The sequence below is a fragment of the Botryllus schlosseri genome, chromosome 14 (genome assembly GCF_051294905.1).
Source record: "Botryllus schlosseri isolate E-star chromosome 14, Bs_hap1, whole genome shotgun sequence".
NCBI classification, from domain to species: domain Eukaryota; kingdom Metazoa; phylum Chordata; class Ascidiacea; order Stolidobranchia; family Styelidae; genus Botryllus; species Botryllus schlosseri.
Window position 1 is genome coordinate 5,049,699 of NC_137249.1, and position 19,894 is coordinate 5,069,592.

The 19,894-nt window shown below is 41.3% G+C and overlaps 1 protein-coding gene across 3 annotated transcripts; it reads right to left on the minus strand.

Moving 5' to 3' along the window:
• Positions 1 to 63: 63 nt before the first annotated feature.
• LOC145455384 (uncharacterized) lies at positions 64 to 14,407 on the minus strand. 3 transcript variants are annotated; one of them, XM_080333355.1, is made up of 8 exons: positions 14,159 to 14,407; positions 12,014 to 12,115; positions 10,088 to 10,389; positions 9,426 to 9,515; positions 7,096 to 7,210; positions 4,367 to 4,486; positions 3,168 to 3,294; positions 64 to 388 (listed from the first exon to the last, which is right to left on the minus strand). In XM_080333355.1, the coding sequence occupies exons 1-8, from the start codon at positions 14,354 to 14,356 to the stop codon at positions 123 to 125; spliced, it is 1,320 nt and encodes a 439-aa protein (XP_080189481.1). In that variant the 5' UTR covers positions 14,357 to 14,407; the 3' UTR covers positions 64 to 122. The 3 variants fall into 3 exon arrangements, with proteins under 3 accessions (XP_080189481.1, XP_080189482.1, XP_080189483.1); XM_080333356.1 differs by having other exon boundaries at positions 3,168 to 3,282; positions 14,159 to 14,405; XM_080333357.1 differs by lacking the exon at positions 12,014 to 12,115 and having other exon boundaries at positions 14,159 to 14,405.
• Positions 14,408 to 19,894: the final 5,487 nt, after the last annotated feature.

The following is a 19,894-nucleotide window of genomic DNA, read 5'->3' on the forward strand; positions in this document are numbered from 1 at the left end:
CTCATCGCATAATACTGCCTTTAAAGCTCAAGCAAATCTAACGACCGACGAAAGCACTATCGATAACGACAATTGCAATATCTATATTAAAAATAGTTCATAGGAAATAGACATATACAGTATTATAAACCAGCGGCCGTCAAGTTATTAATCCCAACGCCGAAAGCCAACACGGCAAAGATACACGCGGACATTAAAATGATATTCCAAACGTTGGCGGGGTCCACTTCGCTCGCCTTTATTGAGTTTATTTCGCATAAGTTCCGCCAGCCGCCCCGAGACGATATCCAGTCTACGACGCCTTCCTCCACGAAAAATTCCCCGCTGTATTCGATCAATTCCGACACCAATTCGCTGTGACCTTGCTTGATGCAGTCGATGGCAAAGGCTGTGAGGAAGTACGCGGTTGTTAGTATCAAGGCAACTGCGGAAGGTCATGGGAAGGATGGCCTTGAAATTAGAGCCTGACCCGTATCCGATTTTTGAGCCGACACCGAAAAGACCGATAACTTGCACCTTCACCGACAACCAAGATGGACGACATTCAAAAATCTAGCATAAAGCGCATTTCCAAAACTTCATAGCATTTATTCGAGCTGTTTTACAGCCATTATTGTGGTTGGACACATGGACAAGAAAGAAACTAGAATGGCTACATTTGGACAACTGTAAGCTATAATAAATAATATACGGATATTCCTAGTCTTATCAGTCGCAGAATATAGTTCTCTGACTTCCTACTACAATCTTGTGACGTCACGAAAATTACCGATGTTTTTGTTTACCAAAGGGCCGACACCGACATTTGTTTCGAAGTGTAATATCGACTTGATATCATCGGCAAACCTGCAATCGCTAGGGCTCTTGGGGTATTAGAGCATTGGTTCTCGACCACCGGTCCGCCAAATATATTCCAGTTTTATTTTCATTTGCTCAATGTTAGAGGCGAAGGCTTGTCCATTTAATCATAGAAATACAACATCGAATTTTACACTGATTGAACGTGATGTAGGCTATAGCGTCCATGATCTACTTTCGACTCACCCTACGTCACCATACAGCAAGTGTTGAGCCGAACTGTTTAAAAGTAGGGCCAGAAATAAGTGGGAGCTAAGGTTCTAAGAAGAGATTTCGACGAAATGCCGCAGTACATACTTTAGCGACATTCGAAATTACAACCGAATCTAACAGGAAGCGACGTTGCATATCTTTCAAACGAAAGCCAACATTCAAAATTGAATTTGTGGTTTTAACTGGAGTTTGCCATGTCGATACTTCAATAGAACAACACATAACGGGTGTAATATCAATATCAATAGCAACAGCAATTTTCTCTTTCTGTTTAATTTCCAATTCTTTGTTTTGAGCCGCATACTTTTGTGATCATTGCATTTTGGGTTGATTTTGATCGAAAGCTCACCTATCCGCAGAATTTGTTTTGAAATATTACTGGTCCGCTTGTTGGAAAAGGTTGAGAACCATTGTAGTAGATTTTGTGTGTTACTTTAGATAACTAACCTATTTATAGTGTTACAAGTTGTTTATTTCACCAATTGTGAACGCATAGAAATAAACGCAGTCCTTGCGACTTCAGTCACCTTGATTACATGAATAATTGAACCGGATCAAATACCTGCCATCTGAGATTGCAGGACCTATATTTCAGTAGACTGAATTTTGCGACTTCATGACGCAGCATACAAGAACCATTAGATACCATCGCTGCATGACTAAAGTTATATCGAACGGCAGGGATGAGCGCATATATTGCTTTTTCCGCCGCCTATAGTAGTGGAGATCGTTTCCAACACTTTCTTTGGTATCAAAGTCATACAACATTCCCACTACCGTAGAATATGCGCCGTGACTCAACCCGCGAATGATATAAACACCGCGAGCAATTAAGACGAAGTGCAGCGGCTCACAACAAAGCGAGTTATCGGATGTCTGGCAAAGCGCGATAAGCGCCATTCTTTCAAGTCTCAATGCACACTCTGAAGAATCGGACAGGACATGTTACAGTACGAATTCTTTTGCCTTGTTGAAATAGTATTAGTTTTAGTTTTGTAGGAATTCTCGGTTGCATTGCAACGTATAGTCTCAAGCCTATACAGCCGCTCAATATTGAAAACAAAATTATCTGTGACTAGTTAAGCTCCGTTCAGTTAATTAATAATGATATTGATAATGATGAGTCGAAACGACTTAAACGAGTCCTTCAATTTAGACAAACACCTACAGCAGGGATGGCCAACCTGCGGCCGTCTATGTGTAATTCAACAAGTATGTATTGGCGGCCGTCAACATGTAATTTTAATTTATGAATCGACTCAAAAACTTCGGACAATTTCATTCAACTTGTCAGTTATCTTCGCGGTTCTGCGAGTTTTCATTTTTATATTCTAATATATAGTAATGTACTTGCAGTCTTAGCTCCACAGTAGAGATGCGAACCGCAGACGAAAATGATGGAATCCCCAGCAAATACAAATTTGGATCCACAATAGCGCCTTACGAACGATTTTTTTCGTGTACATTTTGGCGATTGCAATATCTTTTGACAATAAATCTTTTGACTTTTGACTATAACACAATCCTGATGGTAAGTCAAGAAGTAACAGCATGTAACAAAGTTCTTCATAACAATCAGCCACCAGAAGATGCATCATCATTTACGTGCCCTACATTTTTTAAGGCACCCCCGCCATCTACTCTACTGGCATATCTCCTGATCACGTGGGCTGAAAAGGATGAATATTTTATAGCAGGGGTTCTTAAAGTATGGGTCGCGAAGGGTTTGTGTCGCGACCATACCCGAGCTATCTTTTAACAAGTGCTTAATATATGTTGTATTTCTTCAACAAAAAATTTGTCCATTACGATTGTGGATGGCAAAAAAGGTGGCCATCCTGGTCTAGAACATGTATGTCAGAGACGTGCAACACAATGGATTAAAAGTAACAGATGAATAAAGTTATGTCGGAGTATTAAAACTATAAAACACTCTCTAGTCTAGAGCCGAAGAATAGTCCTCTCGTTATCCCACATAGATGACTGCGTATTCGCAATCATAAAACCACACCAGAATCCGTTTCTACATTTCCGTGATGCTATGTAGAAATACACTATCCAGTATCCATCTACTCACTAATCCTATCTGCGCTTACCGCCACTGGCGACAAAAATTCCCAGCACCCGTCCCCAAGTAATGTGCAGTTCTTTTTCTCTCGTTTGATTTTGCTCAACGTGATTGCGATTGTTGTCCACCGAACTGCGCCGTCTCTGAACATGGAACTAACAATTGCGCGATTGAATTCAAATTTTGTAGTAGTACGAATTTGCGATACTCATAGCAAGGAACACCATACAACAGTCACATGACCATGACCAACGAGCGCGGCAGAGGAAGCCATGACGATACAGATATTTCTACGGAGGAGGATATTGGCCTGGTATATCGGCAGATCTATATATACTGATGAGTATACTCTATCCAGAAATGACAGTAGCCAGAATAGGTTTTAAGATATAAAGGCATAGGTATCGGACTGAACACCTAGACTTTTTGAGAGTCAGTCAATTCCAAACATTCCTAATATTAGTAGGATGTTAGATTGAATGCAGCCATGAAGATAGAGCTGGGAAAACTTTTTGTGCTGACGCAAAATTGTCGGCTAGTAGGTTATTATAGTGCCAGCTATTATTCGCTTTAAACGCTATTAAGAGGTACAGGCTTACACTGCTCAGTGCTCATGTTTTTTAAAGTACCATACGTCCTCCTTTTTCGGGTTTTTGAAAATGTCCGCCGAAGACGCCTAAATGTCCACCTTTTTGAGATTTTGCCCTCTTTTTTTTAGAATTTTGGTTAAACACAGGGCAAAATATAATAGCACTGAACTAACGCTCAGGCGAGTATTTCGCGAGCTCAGCGAAAGTTGACCTTTTATTTATTTATTTTTAGTCAACCGACTACGAAGTGGAAATTTACCATTTTTCAGGATTTTCCACCGCTATTCTAAGTTTCAAAGTTTAGAAAAGGTGTCCTCCTTTCCCGATACCAGAATTTGGTAACCCTATGTTATAGCTGAAACTGATGTCGTCTTATTTGACAAATTTTGTTCGTTGAACTCATCGAACGATATTATACAGGCTAAATCTCATTCGCAAATGAAGCCTTATGCTGAAAAGAAGTATAGCAAGGTTTTGGCTACACACGCATTGCACGAAAAACCAAGGTAGCTTCGGCGTTTTCGGGATATACAAGCCGCAAGCAGAACGCCCGAGCGTCGAAATAATCCGATATCAAACGCACAGTCATAAGAGACGCGTAAAAATCGGAGGTATACGCATACAATCATTTACCCACCTTCATGGTAGACCGTTTTTCCGAGTCCGTGGGGTCTTCTTTGTCTGATAATATGATTTCGGAAGCTAGTTCAAAGAATATTTTGCGCAACACCTCCTCCGACCTCAGGGTGATTCCGATCTAAGGATATGAAAATTCGCGGTGAGTTTGATTGAAAGATAATTCCAAGTCCTATCCTCCTATCTTTCTATTGCGTCGCAGCAAGCTTCCAGTGTTTTGAACTGGTGTAGGCAATAAATAATGACGAAAATTAGTTTCATAGCACGATTGCGTTGACCCTGACTGCAGTATTTTCAATTTACCAACGATTTTAAGGCTGGATCGAATCCCAACCTAGTATTGATTATAAGGATTTCAATCGAACATTGAGAATCGATATTTCGAGTACCGAGATTGCACGCCCCATGCCACTAAGAATTAATTCACGAACTTTAGAAGTTTTACTTCGATACTTTTGTCCCACAACTTGGGCCCTGAAACCTTGTTTAACTGTATCACATGCAGCGTCTATATAACTAAACTGAAACACGAAGTACAATGCAATGCTCATATCATTGATGCGAGTGAGCTATAGCTATACTTTAGTTATGTATAGCTGGCAAATTTTCAAAGTTGTTTCTGATGAAATGAAACTTTCTTTTTAGTCTCAGGTAAAATACTTCAGGTTTTCAAATCATATTACTATACATGACGTCATAATCGTGGTACTAGAATACCTCGACTCTGAATCGGATAATCAGGTACAGGATTTACTGCAGTCCAAGCAATGAGACGAAATCGTGGTCGCACGAAATATATTGGAATAAATGAATTTGCTGGCGCTGCCTTAACTACTGAATTCGTCCCCATTGCTGCAATATCGCATGGGTGATTTGAGGCTAATGCGTTGAACATAACAGAAAAAAATGGCGTGGCAGTAACTCGCTACTTGCTACTTGCTCATTCGTTCATTCATACTTATCACGACGAATCAGAATTATAATACTTCATTCATCCGGTAGGCCATTCGTGCAGTTTCAAATCGAATGCCAGAATTTTGATATAAAATGTTTACATTCAAGCAGTGTTGGGATCAAGTCACTACCTTCGAGTCACGAGTCATCTCGAGTCATTGCACATTTTGACTCGAGTCAAGTCAAGTCAATCGATTTTCAAAGGTGACTCGAGTCAAGTCAAGTCACTCGTTTTTTGGAGGTGACTCGAGTCAAGTCAAGTCAAGTCACGAGTCAAGTCACAATTCAAGTCAAATTGAATTTTCGAAGTATGAGTGATCATTAAAATTCATTATCTTTTACTAGCTGTGTTAAAGAGATCAATTGGTCATTAATATTGAATCAAATAACGAATTTAAAGTTAAATATACATGCAAAAATGCGTTGTATCGCTCACGCACACGTAGAACTGCTAATAAAATATGTCAGTAACTGTATAGCTACATCAGGGGTGTCAAACATACGACCCGCCAAATGATTTCATTCGGCCCGCGAAGAAATTCTGAGTAGGCTATATGTTGAAAATTGCGTGATTTTATCCAACACATTTCTCGAATTTCTAGTAAGAAATACTACTAATAAATATTCCTTCAAGATAGCAAATTTCGAGTATATTCATAGGCCACATTATAACCACCCGACAGCGGAGTTGTGATTGTAGTCATCGTCAGGAGAAAATCGCTGACATTGACACCCAATTCCGAGAATGCGAAAAAGTGCATATATTGAGTTAAGAGTTAGTAATATTTTGGAATCATTTGACTGGTGCGGCCCGCGAGTGATCTGAATATTTGAATTCAACCCGCGACGTCAGTTGAGTTTTACAACTCTGAGCTACATGCTACATTCTTTTATTATCAGCCAAAATAGAGAATCGAATACGAAGCCTCGAGAAGATGGAGGAAATTGATATCGTACAATACACTAGCCATCTATACACATCCGTGAGGATATGAATGCATAAAATATATTTGTTCGATTTAAACCATACAAGAGGGTTGGTAAAGGTGAGCAGGGAGCACCGTGCAATGTAAGAACAGAGCCGTCCAATAAACAGCGATATGTTGCTATCAAATTAATCTGCTACTACGACAACGCAAGCTGTGATCATTTCGTTTGCGGTCAATGTATTTGTGATGTAGCAATGTAGGATCAGTGAAACGTACAACCAGTGAATGACTGGTTGCTCTCACAAGTCACAACGGCGTATCGTGAATAATCCGAACATGCACAAAATACATTGATTTAGTCGACACCGTTTACTTGATGACTTGAAATTGACTCGTAAATTTTGCTCCGAGTCACGAGTCAATCCACATTTTTGAAGCGCCGAGTCAAGTCAAGTCAAGTCATTTTTGCAAAGTGACTCGAGTCAAGTCAAGTCATTCGAAAAAGTTGACTCGAGTCTGACTCGAGTCAAGTCATGACTCGAGTCATCCCAACACTGCATTCAAGTGCTTTGCGGTACGAGTTTATCGTGATTCAATACTATATACGGATTGGTAATAATATTTAGTTGCGAGACGTCCAATGTCCATTTGCAACTGACATAGGCAAATGTCTTCTCTATTATGATTAAGCTTTACTCCCATGCGGAAATATACAATGCATCGAAAATTAAGAGTATCATTACTAACACAAACACATCTATCACCATTCCAACAATAGTAACACTATAGTACACACTAACATTCCACTCTTTATGGTCGCGATGATTGCGTAGCATGTAAGACTCACTTGTCTAGATAAATTCTTGCACAGAGCGGGATTCCGCCTTTCAAGCTCGGAGCAAATAGTAGAAATCTCATGAGATAGACCCTTGTCCGCCGTCGGGGCGCGGGAAATTTTGACCCTGTTCGCAATGGCATGGACAGTTGGACACTGATCTAGTCATACCATGCAGTGCCCGAGGCAATGATATAAAGTATACACATACAGTGGGAAATGTAGCCTATATCGGAACAAGATGCGCATCGGGAATACATTTGCGCTAAGGCGTGGAATGAATATGAAAATATCTAATCGGGATCCATAAAAAAATTTCAGTAATGAAATCGTGTCGGGTCTCCATATCAGAAGCAGAATCTATATTGTTCGTCGCTGCTGGGAAAATATATATTTACAGTTTTTCTGCATTGGCGTCGCGAATTATAGTAGTATTCGACGAATGCTTTCACAAGGTCATATTCAAGATCAGGCCTGTCGTGATTTTATACCTATAGAACCCGAGTGAAAACAACCTGAGCATTTGTTTAGCACAGTGGTTCTTAACCTTTTTTCCTCCAGCGCCCCCTTTCAAAGATTATCGTGCTATAGCGCCCCCCAACCTCATATTGTAAGGAATGTAATAAAGATAATGAGTGAGAGGGAGGGCCGTAACAGCACTTCGTCAACCCCCTAAAAACGATTGACTTGCGCACCCATAGCGTGATAAACCAAACTTCTGAGGGCTTTGCCCCTAAGAACCCCGTAGCGTGATTTCGATGGTCAGCCCTAGGTGCCAAAATTTTCAATAATGCATGAATGAATAGGCGGTAATTACATAAATATGTCGCTATAAACTTTTTATCCTCTCAGCCCACGTAATCAGATTTACCAGTAGCGCTGAGTGAGCTTGTATTGGAAAATAAAGGGCACGTAATTAATAATTAAACATATTCGGGCGTGCCCGTAGGTACAATTAATTCGTTACTAGGGCCGTAACAGCACTTCATCAGCCCCCCCCCCAAAAAAAAACGTTGGTCTTGGGCCCCCCATAGGGTGATAAACCAAACTTCCGGGTGGCTTCGCCCCAAGACCCCCTTCGGCTATCCTCTATTTGCTGATACTGGTTATCTACATTGGCAGTCCATTTACTGAGCCAGCTATTCTCGCCTACACGCGCGAAGCGCGAAAAATTTCACTAATTATTTATTGAATTGGTCAATATGATCGGGAATTGCATATATATTGATATCGATTTTTATCCTCTCTCTGCTCACGTAAACATATTTACCAGTAGAGCTGAGTGATGTGTGATTGAAAAGGTAGGACCCCTAAATTATAAATATGCATCTTCGGGCGTATACCTGTTGGCAGGAACGAAACGACACTTCGTCAGACCCCCCGAAAAACTTGGGTCTTGGGCTCCCATAGGGTTATAAACCGACCGCCCCCCATAACGTTGTTCGCTTTTGCTACGAAATCAGCTGTACTGTTTAGTGAGCCAGTGCGACGCGCGAAAATTTTCGATAATTCATGATAAAATCGGCCAATAAGATCGGGAATTGCATATATATTGCTATAAATTTCTTGGTTCGTGTGTGTGCGCAGACTCGTCAAAACGTAGAGGGAACATTGTGAGGTGTCTTGAAAACTGTAGGGCTCGTAACTAATAATTAAACATATTCGGGCGGGTGGACCCGTTGTTATGACTTCGTTGCATGATGTTATTTCGTGACCTCTTGTCTGCTATATCGAAAAATATAGAATCGCCCAACAGGGATATCGCCCAATAGGGATATCTAGTTCTATGTATCCCTGTCGTCCAATCGCACTAAACTAAAAGACGCACACGATTTCAAATTGGTGTTTCTTCACTGGCATATAAATTTTCCCTGCCAGATGGAATTCGTCTTCCGAGGTTCAGATTGCCAAGACAGGAACATTCGGTGCCAGTCATTTAGGCGCCTATGGACATTGGACAATTAAACCTATATGTCTTTGGTAGGCTACATATAACGAAGTTTTCGGTGTAAATTTGCTCTGAATACTCACTCATTAAGGATATGTCCTACTACCACATCATCTACTGCGAAGCCATTTTTCTCCAGCGCCCCCCAGGTCCCATCGCCCTCCATATCGCACCCTGAGCGTTTCCGCCCCCTTCAAAATCGCCAGCGCCCCTTGGGGGGCGCTGGTGGCAAGGTTAAGAACCACTGGTTTAGCACCAGTTCACCGGGATCCCGTTCTGACGATGATGAATATCAATTCAAAATAAACGTTTACGCTCAAGACGCGTATAAGTCGTGCCAAAGCTATCGGGTCTTTGCCATAAAAAGACCGCCGAACAGTAAACTTTCAGATACCTGTTAAACATATTGTTCCTTTTCAGCGTCTGTATAATAATATCGCGACAGAAATCTTTCGTCTGCTCCAATATTAGCAATTCATGTTTCCTGTATAAATACACAACGGGTACGCATGTACTGTAACGTGTTCATTTAAATTTATGGAAGACATATTCAAGAGGCTCTTAGCGATGAACATGAAAGATTAAACGCAGAAAGACGCTATTCACAGGCGCGGCATCCCAAATCACGGTTTGATGAATGAAGGTGAGAAATTTCATCGCCCTTGGGATCAATTATACTGTATCTACAACTATCAATTTCTATTTAAAGTTTATACTTGTCACATTAACATACCACATATAAACGCTATGAGGGCATCCTCTCAGCCGATGTATTGGTATGTATATGTTTTACAGTTGCACACCCCATCGATAAAAAGCGATTCGGGTAATGAAATATTATAGCCATGCGCAATTTTGTACCGCCCTCTCAACTATGTACTCGCGATTCGTAAACAACTTGTCTAATTTGTATAGCCTATGATAATGTGAGTAAACCTAACGAGTGATAAAATCAACCAGTGGGTGGAGTATATAATATATCATTTATACCACATGCCCGGTGCGTTTTTCCTGCCAGAATATATCCCTGTCATTCAAAATAGTAGCTCTACGCACCTGTTCTCTGGCGATTCTTTGACTGACATCGTCCTTCTGGTTCTGAAGGTGAATTGCTCGCTTTCACCGCTGTTTCCCGGCATCGACAACGATCGGTTGAGTCCAAGATGATGGCGTACAATTTTAGCTTGTTTGCCTCGATGTAACAGTACCGGTGGCTTGTTAAAATGTACTTGCAGTATCCTTCGGGGCGTTTCGTTTTTGTCAATCGTTTTCTGCCTGGTCGTAGCACCCGACGAACGATTCCTGAAATATCTCAACCAGCTCCCTTTCCCGTCCTTTGCTAAGCCTGTTATTGCGATCTGTTGACAAAGTACAATGGCAATTCAATAAAGATACACATCAATGTCTTGCAATTTCGCGGCCTGAATCTGCCATTATAAAATTAGCGCTATCACTTGCAACCTTGCTGGAGTATCACGCTGATAATACCGATATCCCGCATGAATAAAGTCACGCAAAAGCTTTCCACTAGCTTATACAGCAGCCGGCTTCGCATCGGACTGTTCCGCTCGCAACGAGTAAAAGCTGTTTTGATAGTCGCGCTGCCGGATGATCTCATGTCGCAATGGATATTTTTATAATGGGACAGGCGGATATTGCATTGTTTTAACAGATTAACCTTAACACCCTGATGACTTCTGTAACAGACAGGTTACGCAGGAGGAAATTGCGAATGATCTCGTTAGTCGTCATTTAGTATTCAGCGAAAGCGCACAATGATAGCTGTATAGAACAATAGCATTTGCCAATTTAAGTTGACTTCCCTTGCTTATTGGATGCACTTTTGACGCACTATAATAATACCGTACGTGTTGGCCTCTCTCGCTGTCAGAGGGCATCAATTTCGGACCTCATGGTTTGGAGACTGCTAAGAGACCTGCTAAGCAGAATCCTGTTCCTAATGAGTCGTCGATGAAATCGATTATTTCGATCAGTATAAAACCACGATACTCGATGCATACACCATAGCGTCCTGTATGGTGTCGACACAAGCAAATCTCACGGCTCAGTGAAATTGTATCACGTCACAATTTCCATTTGGCTACAGGCAATTTGACGGTCATTTTTGACCAGCTTGCCGAGCATTAAATTTGGTAAAACGGGTATCAACCGAAAGCTGACTCTGCACTGATGACGAAAATATAAATTTTATTCCGTTCGTGGCCCTGGAACTCTCATAATCAGCCTCGAATTTTTCATTGTTACGGAGATTGGCATTGCGTCCCAATGCCAATCTCTCGTTTCGCCAGACAGCATTGTTGCGTCTCAATGCCAATCTCCATAACAATGAAAAATTCCAGGCTGATTGTGGGGGTTCCAGGGCCGCGAGTGGAATAAAATTTATATTTTCGTAATCAGTGCAGAGTCAGCTTTCGATTGATACCAGTTTTACCAAATTTAATGCTCGGCAAGCTGGTCAAAAATGACCGTCAAATTGCCTGTAGCCAAATGGAAATTGTGACGTGATACAATTTCACTGAGGCGTGAGATTTGCTTGTGTCGACACAATATAGGACACTATATGCATACGCAATGAGTGGCTTGTAGGCTACGCAGTTCCGCGGTTTATATTCGATTTCCGCAATTCAGATAAATTATCGTGAACAATATCAAATATTCGGTTAGCAACAGCGTGGTATGCTGGTATCGAGATCCGAGACAGTCGCGGGAAAATCAAAGAAACGATATCAATTTTATATCCTACATAAACCGACACTGGCGCTCGTAGTGCGAATTTTATCCTGGCTCCATATAATTTGTTTCGAAATCCTATCAAGTATAACAAATCTCGTTTTAACGCGTATCTGCGAGTCTGTGCGATGGATAATTCAAACATTTGCGGTAATTAAACCCAGCAGCTTCGCATGACGAAAGTAAACCGAATCGCAAATAAATGAATCGTAAAGACCAGGCCTGGCCAACCTGCTGCTCGCGTGTTGCATGTGACACCTGGAGTGGCTCTGTGCAGCTCTTGACGTCGAAGTTTTGATTGTGAGTTTCAACTCTGTCGACGCCGTATATCCACTTACGTTCAATAACAATAGTTTATCATAAGTCGCGTGTCCCTATATTTTCGCTCAATTGAAGGATAACATTATGTCCAGGGAATCTGACATGCCATTTCGCGTTGATGCCATGTAATACACTATGCGCTAATAAACAGGAAATTTAAATATAACCGTACTCGACAAATGAACGAAACAGTACTGATGCAAAACATAAGGGGTTACCAACACCGATTTCCTACATCGACGTATTCGCATTCATTCATATTATGCGAACGTCAAATGGCATCGGGTTGTCACGGCTAAATTGGCAGCCAAGCGAGAGTAGGCCCTATAATGAAATGAACATGGAACGTCTTCAACATGATTCACTTCAAATCGATAATTCATTTCGTATCATGTCTAAATGGGCCACATCCGCGTCTATATCCCGAAATGACTGAAATTGTTTTAAAAAATTGCATCAAAATTGTAAATTATTCGAAATTTAGGCCAAGCCGAAATCTATCTTCAATAAATTCATAGATCCAAATCCGATCCTAATCCAGCCAAAATCTTCAGATACGTTTTATTAATCCAAATCCACGGTCACTTGCTCTGCTCTAATTCAGGTTGATAAGACTATCGCCATGACTGAGTTATAAAATAGATCCTCTGATACAAAAATTCAACCATTACCTACAGTTTCCATGTAAGCTCATACTGCCTTCGAATGCGAGAGTTACTCCTGCGATAGTTAATAGGACAAACATGCATCATTTCCAATGTCTATGCTGGAACCTCTTCTCGTGGCGCGACAGCCCGAGCTGATTGATCTTCCGCAGGTGGAATAAACCAATGATGAAGTATTGGGGATGGTTCTTTCATCGATCAGTCATACAATATTGCAGGGTTGACGAAATATAATTCAATCTATTGCAAGTTTCGTGTGGGTTTAGTCACCCTGAGAGTGTACGGTACAATAGCTTACTTGCGCGTAATCTCCAAATCTGAATATTAATTGTACGAATCAAGTCAGGCCTTCAGGGACACCAAAAGTAAACAAACACCTCTATCATATTACAGAATGCGAACCCTACCGATTTCATACTGCATCATTGCATCTTTAGAGTTTCGAGTATCTACAACACTTCTACAATATAACAACATCGACAAAACATGGCCACTTGGTGAGGTTATTATATCTTATATTAATCACACACAGATACTTAAACTATAGAAAACTAACCTACGTAGGTTAGTTATATATACTTAAACGATCATGCATTGATTTCGTTAACCACAAATATGACTCGTGTCGGAAGGCCAATAGCATGTGCAAGTGCAATAAAGAAAATTCAATAGCGAATGCGAAACTATTGATTTGAAATGATACTGGAAATTCAAAATTCCTCATTTACTCAAGCATACGCACAATACCACACTCATAGTTAAATTGCACTACAATATCTCGACGGGTTTGACTTCGTTTCCATCCCCGTCAACAATGAAGCATAAGTTTAGCCTTGTCACCGTCATCTTTTCGAATGACGTTCACCGATTTTATTTTTCAACGCGTAGTAAATTGGGGAAAATGACGAGATTGAAATTGATGGTTGTTCCACATTTGAGCATGCGACACAATGAAAAACTTCATTTGAGTATGTGACCCCCAGACTAACCCCGAACCTGAAATTAATACTTATATATATCTTCTAACCCCATCCCGAAATATACCCATAGTATATGGCATGTGCTCATCGCCGCATGCAGAAATGTCACATGCCGAAAAATAATCTCGAAGTATTTGGATGGATATCGAATTCCTGTCATTGATCAACGACAACTGATATAATGTATTCGCATTAATCGACAGATTGATTCACGATTGATCGTGGAGTCGCGTACCACGAAAATCAATTCTTCTCTATGCAAAGGATATGTTTCATATCAGCAAACGTACAAACAACTCAGACTTGCTGAAAGTAAACCATCTATGAAATCCATCACTTCAGTTATAGTAGACCTGGCCCATCCATACCCATGATAACAATAAAAGTATATAGAGCAATCAGCATCTCACCTGGTAAGATTTCGGCAAGTCCGCGTCTGCATTGCCAAAGTCTTCAGAATGAAAAATTTTACTGACACTTCGTGTCATTCGTCGCAAGACTGGGATGTCGTCATGTATAGAATACTGACGAAGAAAGGGATTTCTCCGATTCTCGTTCGTTGAATTGTTTCCTTGACTCACCACCGCATTTTCAGAAAAACATTCCATTTCCACCTGTTGTAGGTACGTACCGCTGAACAGATTCCATTACTGACAGATAGGCTACATTGCAGCGGAGCTTGGATCTCATGCTTGCCTTAGGCTGATTGGGAAATGACGGGAGATTTAGCAAAAATCACCGGTTCAATCGCTAATTGAGCGACCGTAGAATCTGATTCAAAACCAAAGCATATTTCGTTGAGCATATTTATTGTAGGCTTAAAATTGCAGAAAGGCTGCGCCTTGTACCGATACTTGCTAAGCGTAGGTTACTGCTAGAACAATAACAGCATCATCCATCAAAGGCGAGGTCAAAGTAATCATAGGTAATACGAATTCAATTCAATTCAATTTATTGTTAGCAATTTCATCATTACGATACACCACAAGACTGTGATACAATGAATTATAGTAAGGTGTTGAAACGACTTGGACGAGTTGTCTTCGAAATCAGACCCTCACCTGGCCTAGGCGTGGTAAAAAGGAAGCATGTAGCGCAGGGGTCACCAACCCGGTGCCCGCGGGCCCCAGGTAGCCCGCGAGGACTAGATGAGTAGCCCGCGAGCCCGTTCTAAAATAGGTGGAATAGCAGCATTTACCAATATTCGTCAGATTATTACCAGTGAGCTTTTAAATATATAGATTGATTGATTCAGCTATTCTTGTTTCAAATACACAAATATGTAACTTACATAAACACTTAAAAATATACTCAATTACAATTAGTAATAAATAGATGTATGTGATAGAATCACCAGAAATTGAAGATACGGTGCATTGCCTATACAGGCGACATGACGGAATGCCATTCACGGTCTTCTTGAAATGGCGGGGGCTCCGTTATGATAGCTCGACGTCCAGGACAATGCCAAAGTAGTAAACAATATTAATATTCGGAGTTAGATGGCCGTGAAGTACTAGCAGATTTTGAATATCTGTATAGGCCTACCCATTACGTATTGCATCTTTTGACACAGCTTGTTTCTGTTACACTTAACGCAGTTTAGTATACTATGTTTCTAACTTATGTAATCGTTGATGCTGCCCGGTATAATGAAATCTTGTCATTTCTGGATACTGATCAGTTGGAGATTGAAATTTAAACACTGCAAAATGACCCCCACCTCAGTCTGCAGCAAACGTTTGGTGCCTTGTTGATACGGAAAAGTACAGTGGTGTATGCGCATTGCGCAGCAGCTATATGAAGGTTGCAAGCGTCTATGGTTCAACTTATCGATGTGAATCAGCCTTTCCGGACATGAACTTCATCAAAAACAAACACAAAACACGCTTAATTACTGCACATCTGGAACACCCACTCAGAATTGCAGTGCCAAGTTACATAGCAGAGTACAGCGCACTAGTTGATATCATACAATGCCAGGTTTCCCACTGACTGCTATAGAAACAGATAACATGATGTCCAGTCCTGCCCAGTGCTATGAATATCAAAGCGGAAATACAGTGTGTTGCGGGTAAACGACGGGAGTAAATAGTAGCCCGCCGCTTCAATCATTACGCAAAAGTAGCCCTCGGTTGCAAAAAGGTTGGTGACCCCTGATGTAGCCACATGTAGCCTATAAACAGAATGGAAGTAAAATGAAATAATATAAAAGGACGGGGGACAAAAAGAGGTGATATGTGTCGGAAGGCGAGATCGATATCAGGTCGTGGTCCGGTAAGCTTGACTGCTGATTAGTATTGATTCAGTAGAAGTTGTTTGTATTTCGACTTGCATGTGTACAGTTGTACACGTACAGCTGGACAGGACGTGGACAGTGTGAACCATGGGCACGCTCGACGACCGTCGGATAGCCGGCGAGATACTGTTCCACACTGCAGGTCCGACATATGACAGAGCGATGATCTTTTGCGTCGATCATATATGGTAGTTCGCAGCACCGTAACTGCCGCACCCCAAACTCCCCAATTAGGTGAAGCGAGTTCGAAGAGGGCCCAAAATTATTTCGTGAATTAGCGTAACTCATAGAGTATTTTTGAAAATTTCCGCAATATTTTCAACATTTTTTCGCGCTGCGCGCGAATTCAAGTAGCCATTTATCTTTATTATTGGGTATTGGGCCCTTATCGCGCCACGACCCACCAAGACATTCAATCAAGTTTTAGGCCATATAACATGCGACTCCAAGAAGTGTGCCAGAACGATCGGCAGCGAGAAAACCTTGGCCGAAAAGCCCTATGGGAGGGCCCAAGAGAGAGAGAGAGAGAGTCTTTATTTTCATCGAACCAAAATACATAACAAACGGCAGTGATGGTGGTACAGAAAATATGCGTGCACAGTATTCGGTATTAGATAGGAATGATCGATAAGACCGTGAAGGTCATCTAGTCTGATCACACCAGCATCAAACAGGTACACTTGACTCAGAACAGTCTGGCTGTAAAAAAATGTTTAGTTACGAAAGGAAAATAGAAAAAAAATTAAACAATGGTAGCAAATGATCAATGAAGCAATGTCTGGGCGAGGTAGGGCAACAGTGTTAGTGTAACGACAAGAGGTGATCAAGTAGGGCTTTTTTGAATCTATTATAAGGCAATTCACGGATATGTGATGGTAATGCATTCCAGATGATAGGTCCAGAGTAGTCGATAGATCTCTTAGTTAGGTTGCTATTGGGTTGGGGTAAGTAGACGTTTCCTTTAGACGAAGATCTCGTGTAATGGGAATGGACATGTTTAGCAGGTATGAAAAAGTCATCAAACACAGGAGGGAGACTATTGGAAAAATATTTGTGAACAACTTTTGATACTTCGAAGCGATACAGTTCATCAACTCGCAAAATTCGATGCTTACGGTAGTAAGGCGATAAATTGGTACGTAAAGGTACAGATGAGATCAGCCGTATCGCACGGTTTTGCAGGGTTCGAATTCTGCACAAAAATGTTGTACATGCATTTCCCCATACTACGATTCCATATTGCAGATGCGAGTGGAAAAGAGAGAAGTAGATGGTTCGTAGTACTGATCTGGAAACCAAAGATTGGAGACGGGTCATTATTCCCACACACCGAGCTAGTTTTGATATTGTGCATTCAATATGCTGCTTCCAAGACAATTTGGAATCAATGGTGACGCCAAGACCAAAGTTTTTTTTGGGGGCCTGACGAAGTGCTGTTACGGCCCTGGTAGTTGGACGACGTGGACGCGCATGTGTTGTAGCCTACCTATGCACTCTTGATACCGATGTAAGAAGTCATTGAATATTTCGGGGCAATGACCGCAGTGGAAATGATACATAAACTTGGCAATTTCTAGTTTCCATAGTGGAACTGATACTGGCAAATTCTATACAGTTTCTGCATATCTTTTATGTTTAGGACACCGAATCTCTTCAGCGGCGACTTGTTGGAAGGACAACCAGGCCAGGCCTCAGGTTCTTGCTATGATACGGAGAACATTATGTTGTAGTTTTTGCAGTGGATCGTGTGCAGCTTTATTGGCAGCCCCCAAACAGATGATGCCATATTGTAACTTCGATTGGATAGTGGATTTAAAGAATATGAGAAGAATCCAGGCTGACATGCACCGTCTAACAGGCCATACTTCGGTGATAGTTTAGTGTCCTACATATAGGGACCAGTGTTAGGATGACTCGAGTCATGAGTTGACTCGAGTCAGACTCGGGTCAACTTTTTCGCATGACTTGACTTGACTCGAGTCACTTTGCAAAAATGACTTGACTTGACTTGACTCGGTGCTTCAGAAATGTGGATTGACTCGTGACTCGGAGCAAAATTTACGAGTCAATTTCAAGTCATCTAGTAAACGGTGTCGATTAAGTCGCTGCATCTTTTTGATGTTCGCGATACGCCGGTGTGTCAATTGTGAGAGCAATCAGTCATTCACTGATTGTACTTTTCACTGATCCTTCATTGTTACATCGCAAAAAAATGGATCGAAAACGAAATTATCACAGATGACGTTTAAGTACTAGCTGTAGAATAATCTAATAGCAACGTATCTCTGTTTGTTAGACGACTCTTGTATGATTTGAATCGAACGAATATAGTTTATGCGTTTGAAATCTCACGGATGTGTGGATGGGCAGTGTGTACCATATCAATTTGTTTCAACTTCTCGGCGCTTCGTATTCGAACCACTATTTTGGCTCACGTATTTTATTTGCAGCTCTCAGCGTGCCAGAGCGATACAACGCTTTTTTGCACGTATGATTCAAGGTATATCACCAATCAATCTGTCATTCACACAGCTAGCAAAATGTATTGACTTTGAATCATTACTCATACTTCGAAAATTCAATTTGACTTGAATTGTGACTTGACTCGTGACTTGACTTGACTTGACTCGACTCGAGTCACCTCCAAAAAACGAGTGACTTGTCTTGACTCGAGTCACCTTCGAAAATCGATTGACTTGACTTGACTTGAGTCAAAATGTGCAATGACTCGAGATGACTCGTGACTCGAAGATAGTGACTTGATCCCAACACTGATAGGGACCGAATATAACTCTCCCAGGACATGTCCGAATCCAGTAAAAAAACGAGGCATTTGGCACTTTTCGTGTTAGAAATGGATTAATGTTAACGGTTATTTTTTTAATTTGCTGTCGGCAATTGGAATTTCGAGGCGTTTATGCAAAGCAGGGATAAAACTTCTGATTCTATCTAAAACTGCTGATTCTATAAATATTCCCGATGCAAAGGATATTTTGGGTCGTCCACTCACGCACTTTGGGCATTGGGTCTCGCTTATTGGCTATAGTATCCAATAGAGATTAGTAGAGTAACCATTGGCCACGTAAATGCACAAACTAACCACAGAATATCGCGCCAAGCGCGACGAAATTTGTTTGAGATGCAAGAAATTCAACAAATATTACATAAATTATGACATTACATAGCCTACTGGTTCCCTCGTGACCCATGCTAGGGTCGCTACTCATACTTTAAGAACCCCTGCCTTAGTGTCACACAATAAAAGGATAAGGTTAATAATCACGGCACGCGGCAAGCTGCTGCATCGATCTTCGTGCAAGTTTAATTACGATTCCAAACTTCGGGATATAAACATTAAACAATAACTGGCCTTGCACACCCGCTGGTCCGTTCATTTCATCAACGGTTCTCAGTTTCTTGCTAACTGATGAAGTGTTTAATTTTTTAGTACTGTCCCTTCTCCCGCTGGGACAACAATAAGATGCGTTTTTCAAACGCCTGTCATCGCCATCATCACCTGATGATTCAGCCCACTACGATAAGGAAGGGAATATCGACATGACACCTCGATTTTACACGCCATTACCCTTTGTGCGGTGGATCTTGCAATCATGCATGCCCTCGCGGACTATAACCGATTACTTCACCTTTCTCGCTCGTGTTTGGCTCTGGCTGCGATTTCAGTTTGTTACTTTCATACTCGACAGACGTTTGCAGGCTACTTTGACACTCAACCAAACCAATGTGTCAGCGAACAGATTCCAGAGTCATTGAAGGCAGAGATGCCACTCCTGGGTTTTTCCACCCAGATCTGGGTTTTTCGAGCATCACCTGGGTTTCTGTGCTT

Excerpts from the sequence above, each read along its gene's own strand:
- LOC145455384 (XM_080333355.1), bottom strand. The coding sequence starts at position 14,356 with ATGGAATGTTTTTCTGAAAATGCGGTGGTGAGTCAAGGAAACAATTCA. Across the intron at positions 10,390-12,013 it reads ATGCAACACGCGAGCAGCAG|ATCGCAATAACAGGCTTAGC; the intron begins GTTGGCCAGGCC and ends CTTTGTCAACAG. Across the intron at positions 3,295-4,366 it reads AAAAACGGTCTACCATGAAG|TTCCATGTTCAGAGACGGCG; the intron begins GTGGGTAAATGA and ends CGCAATTGTTAG.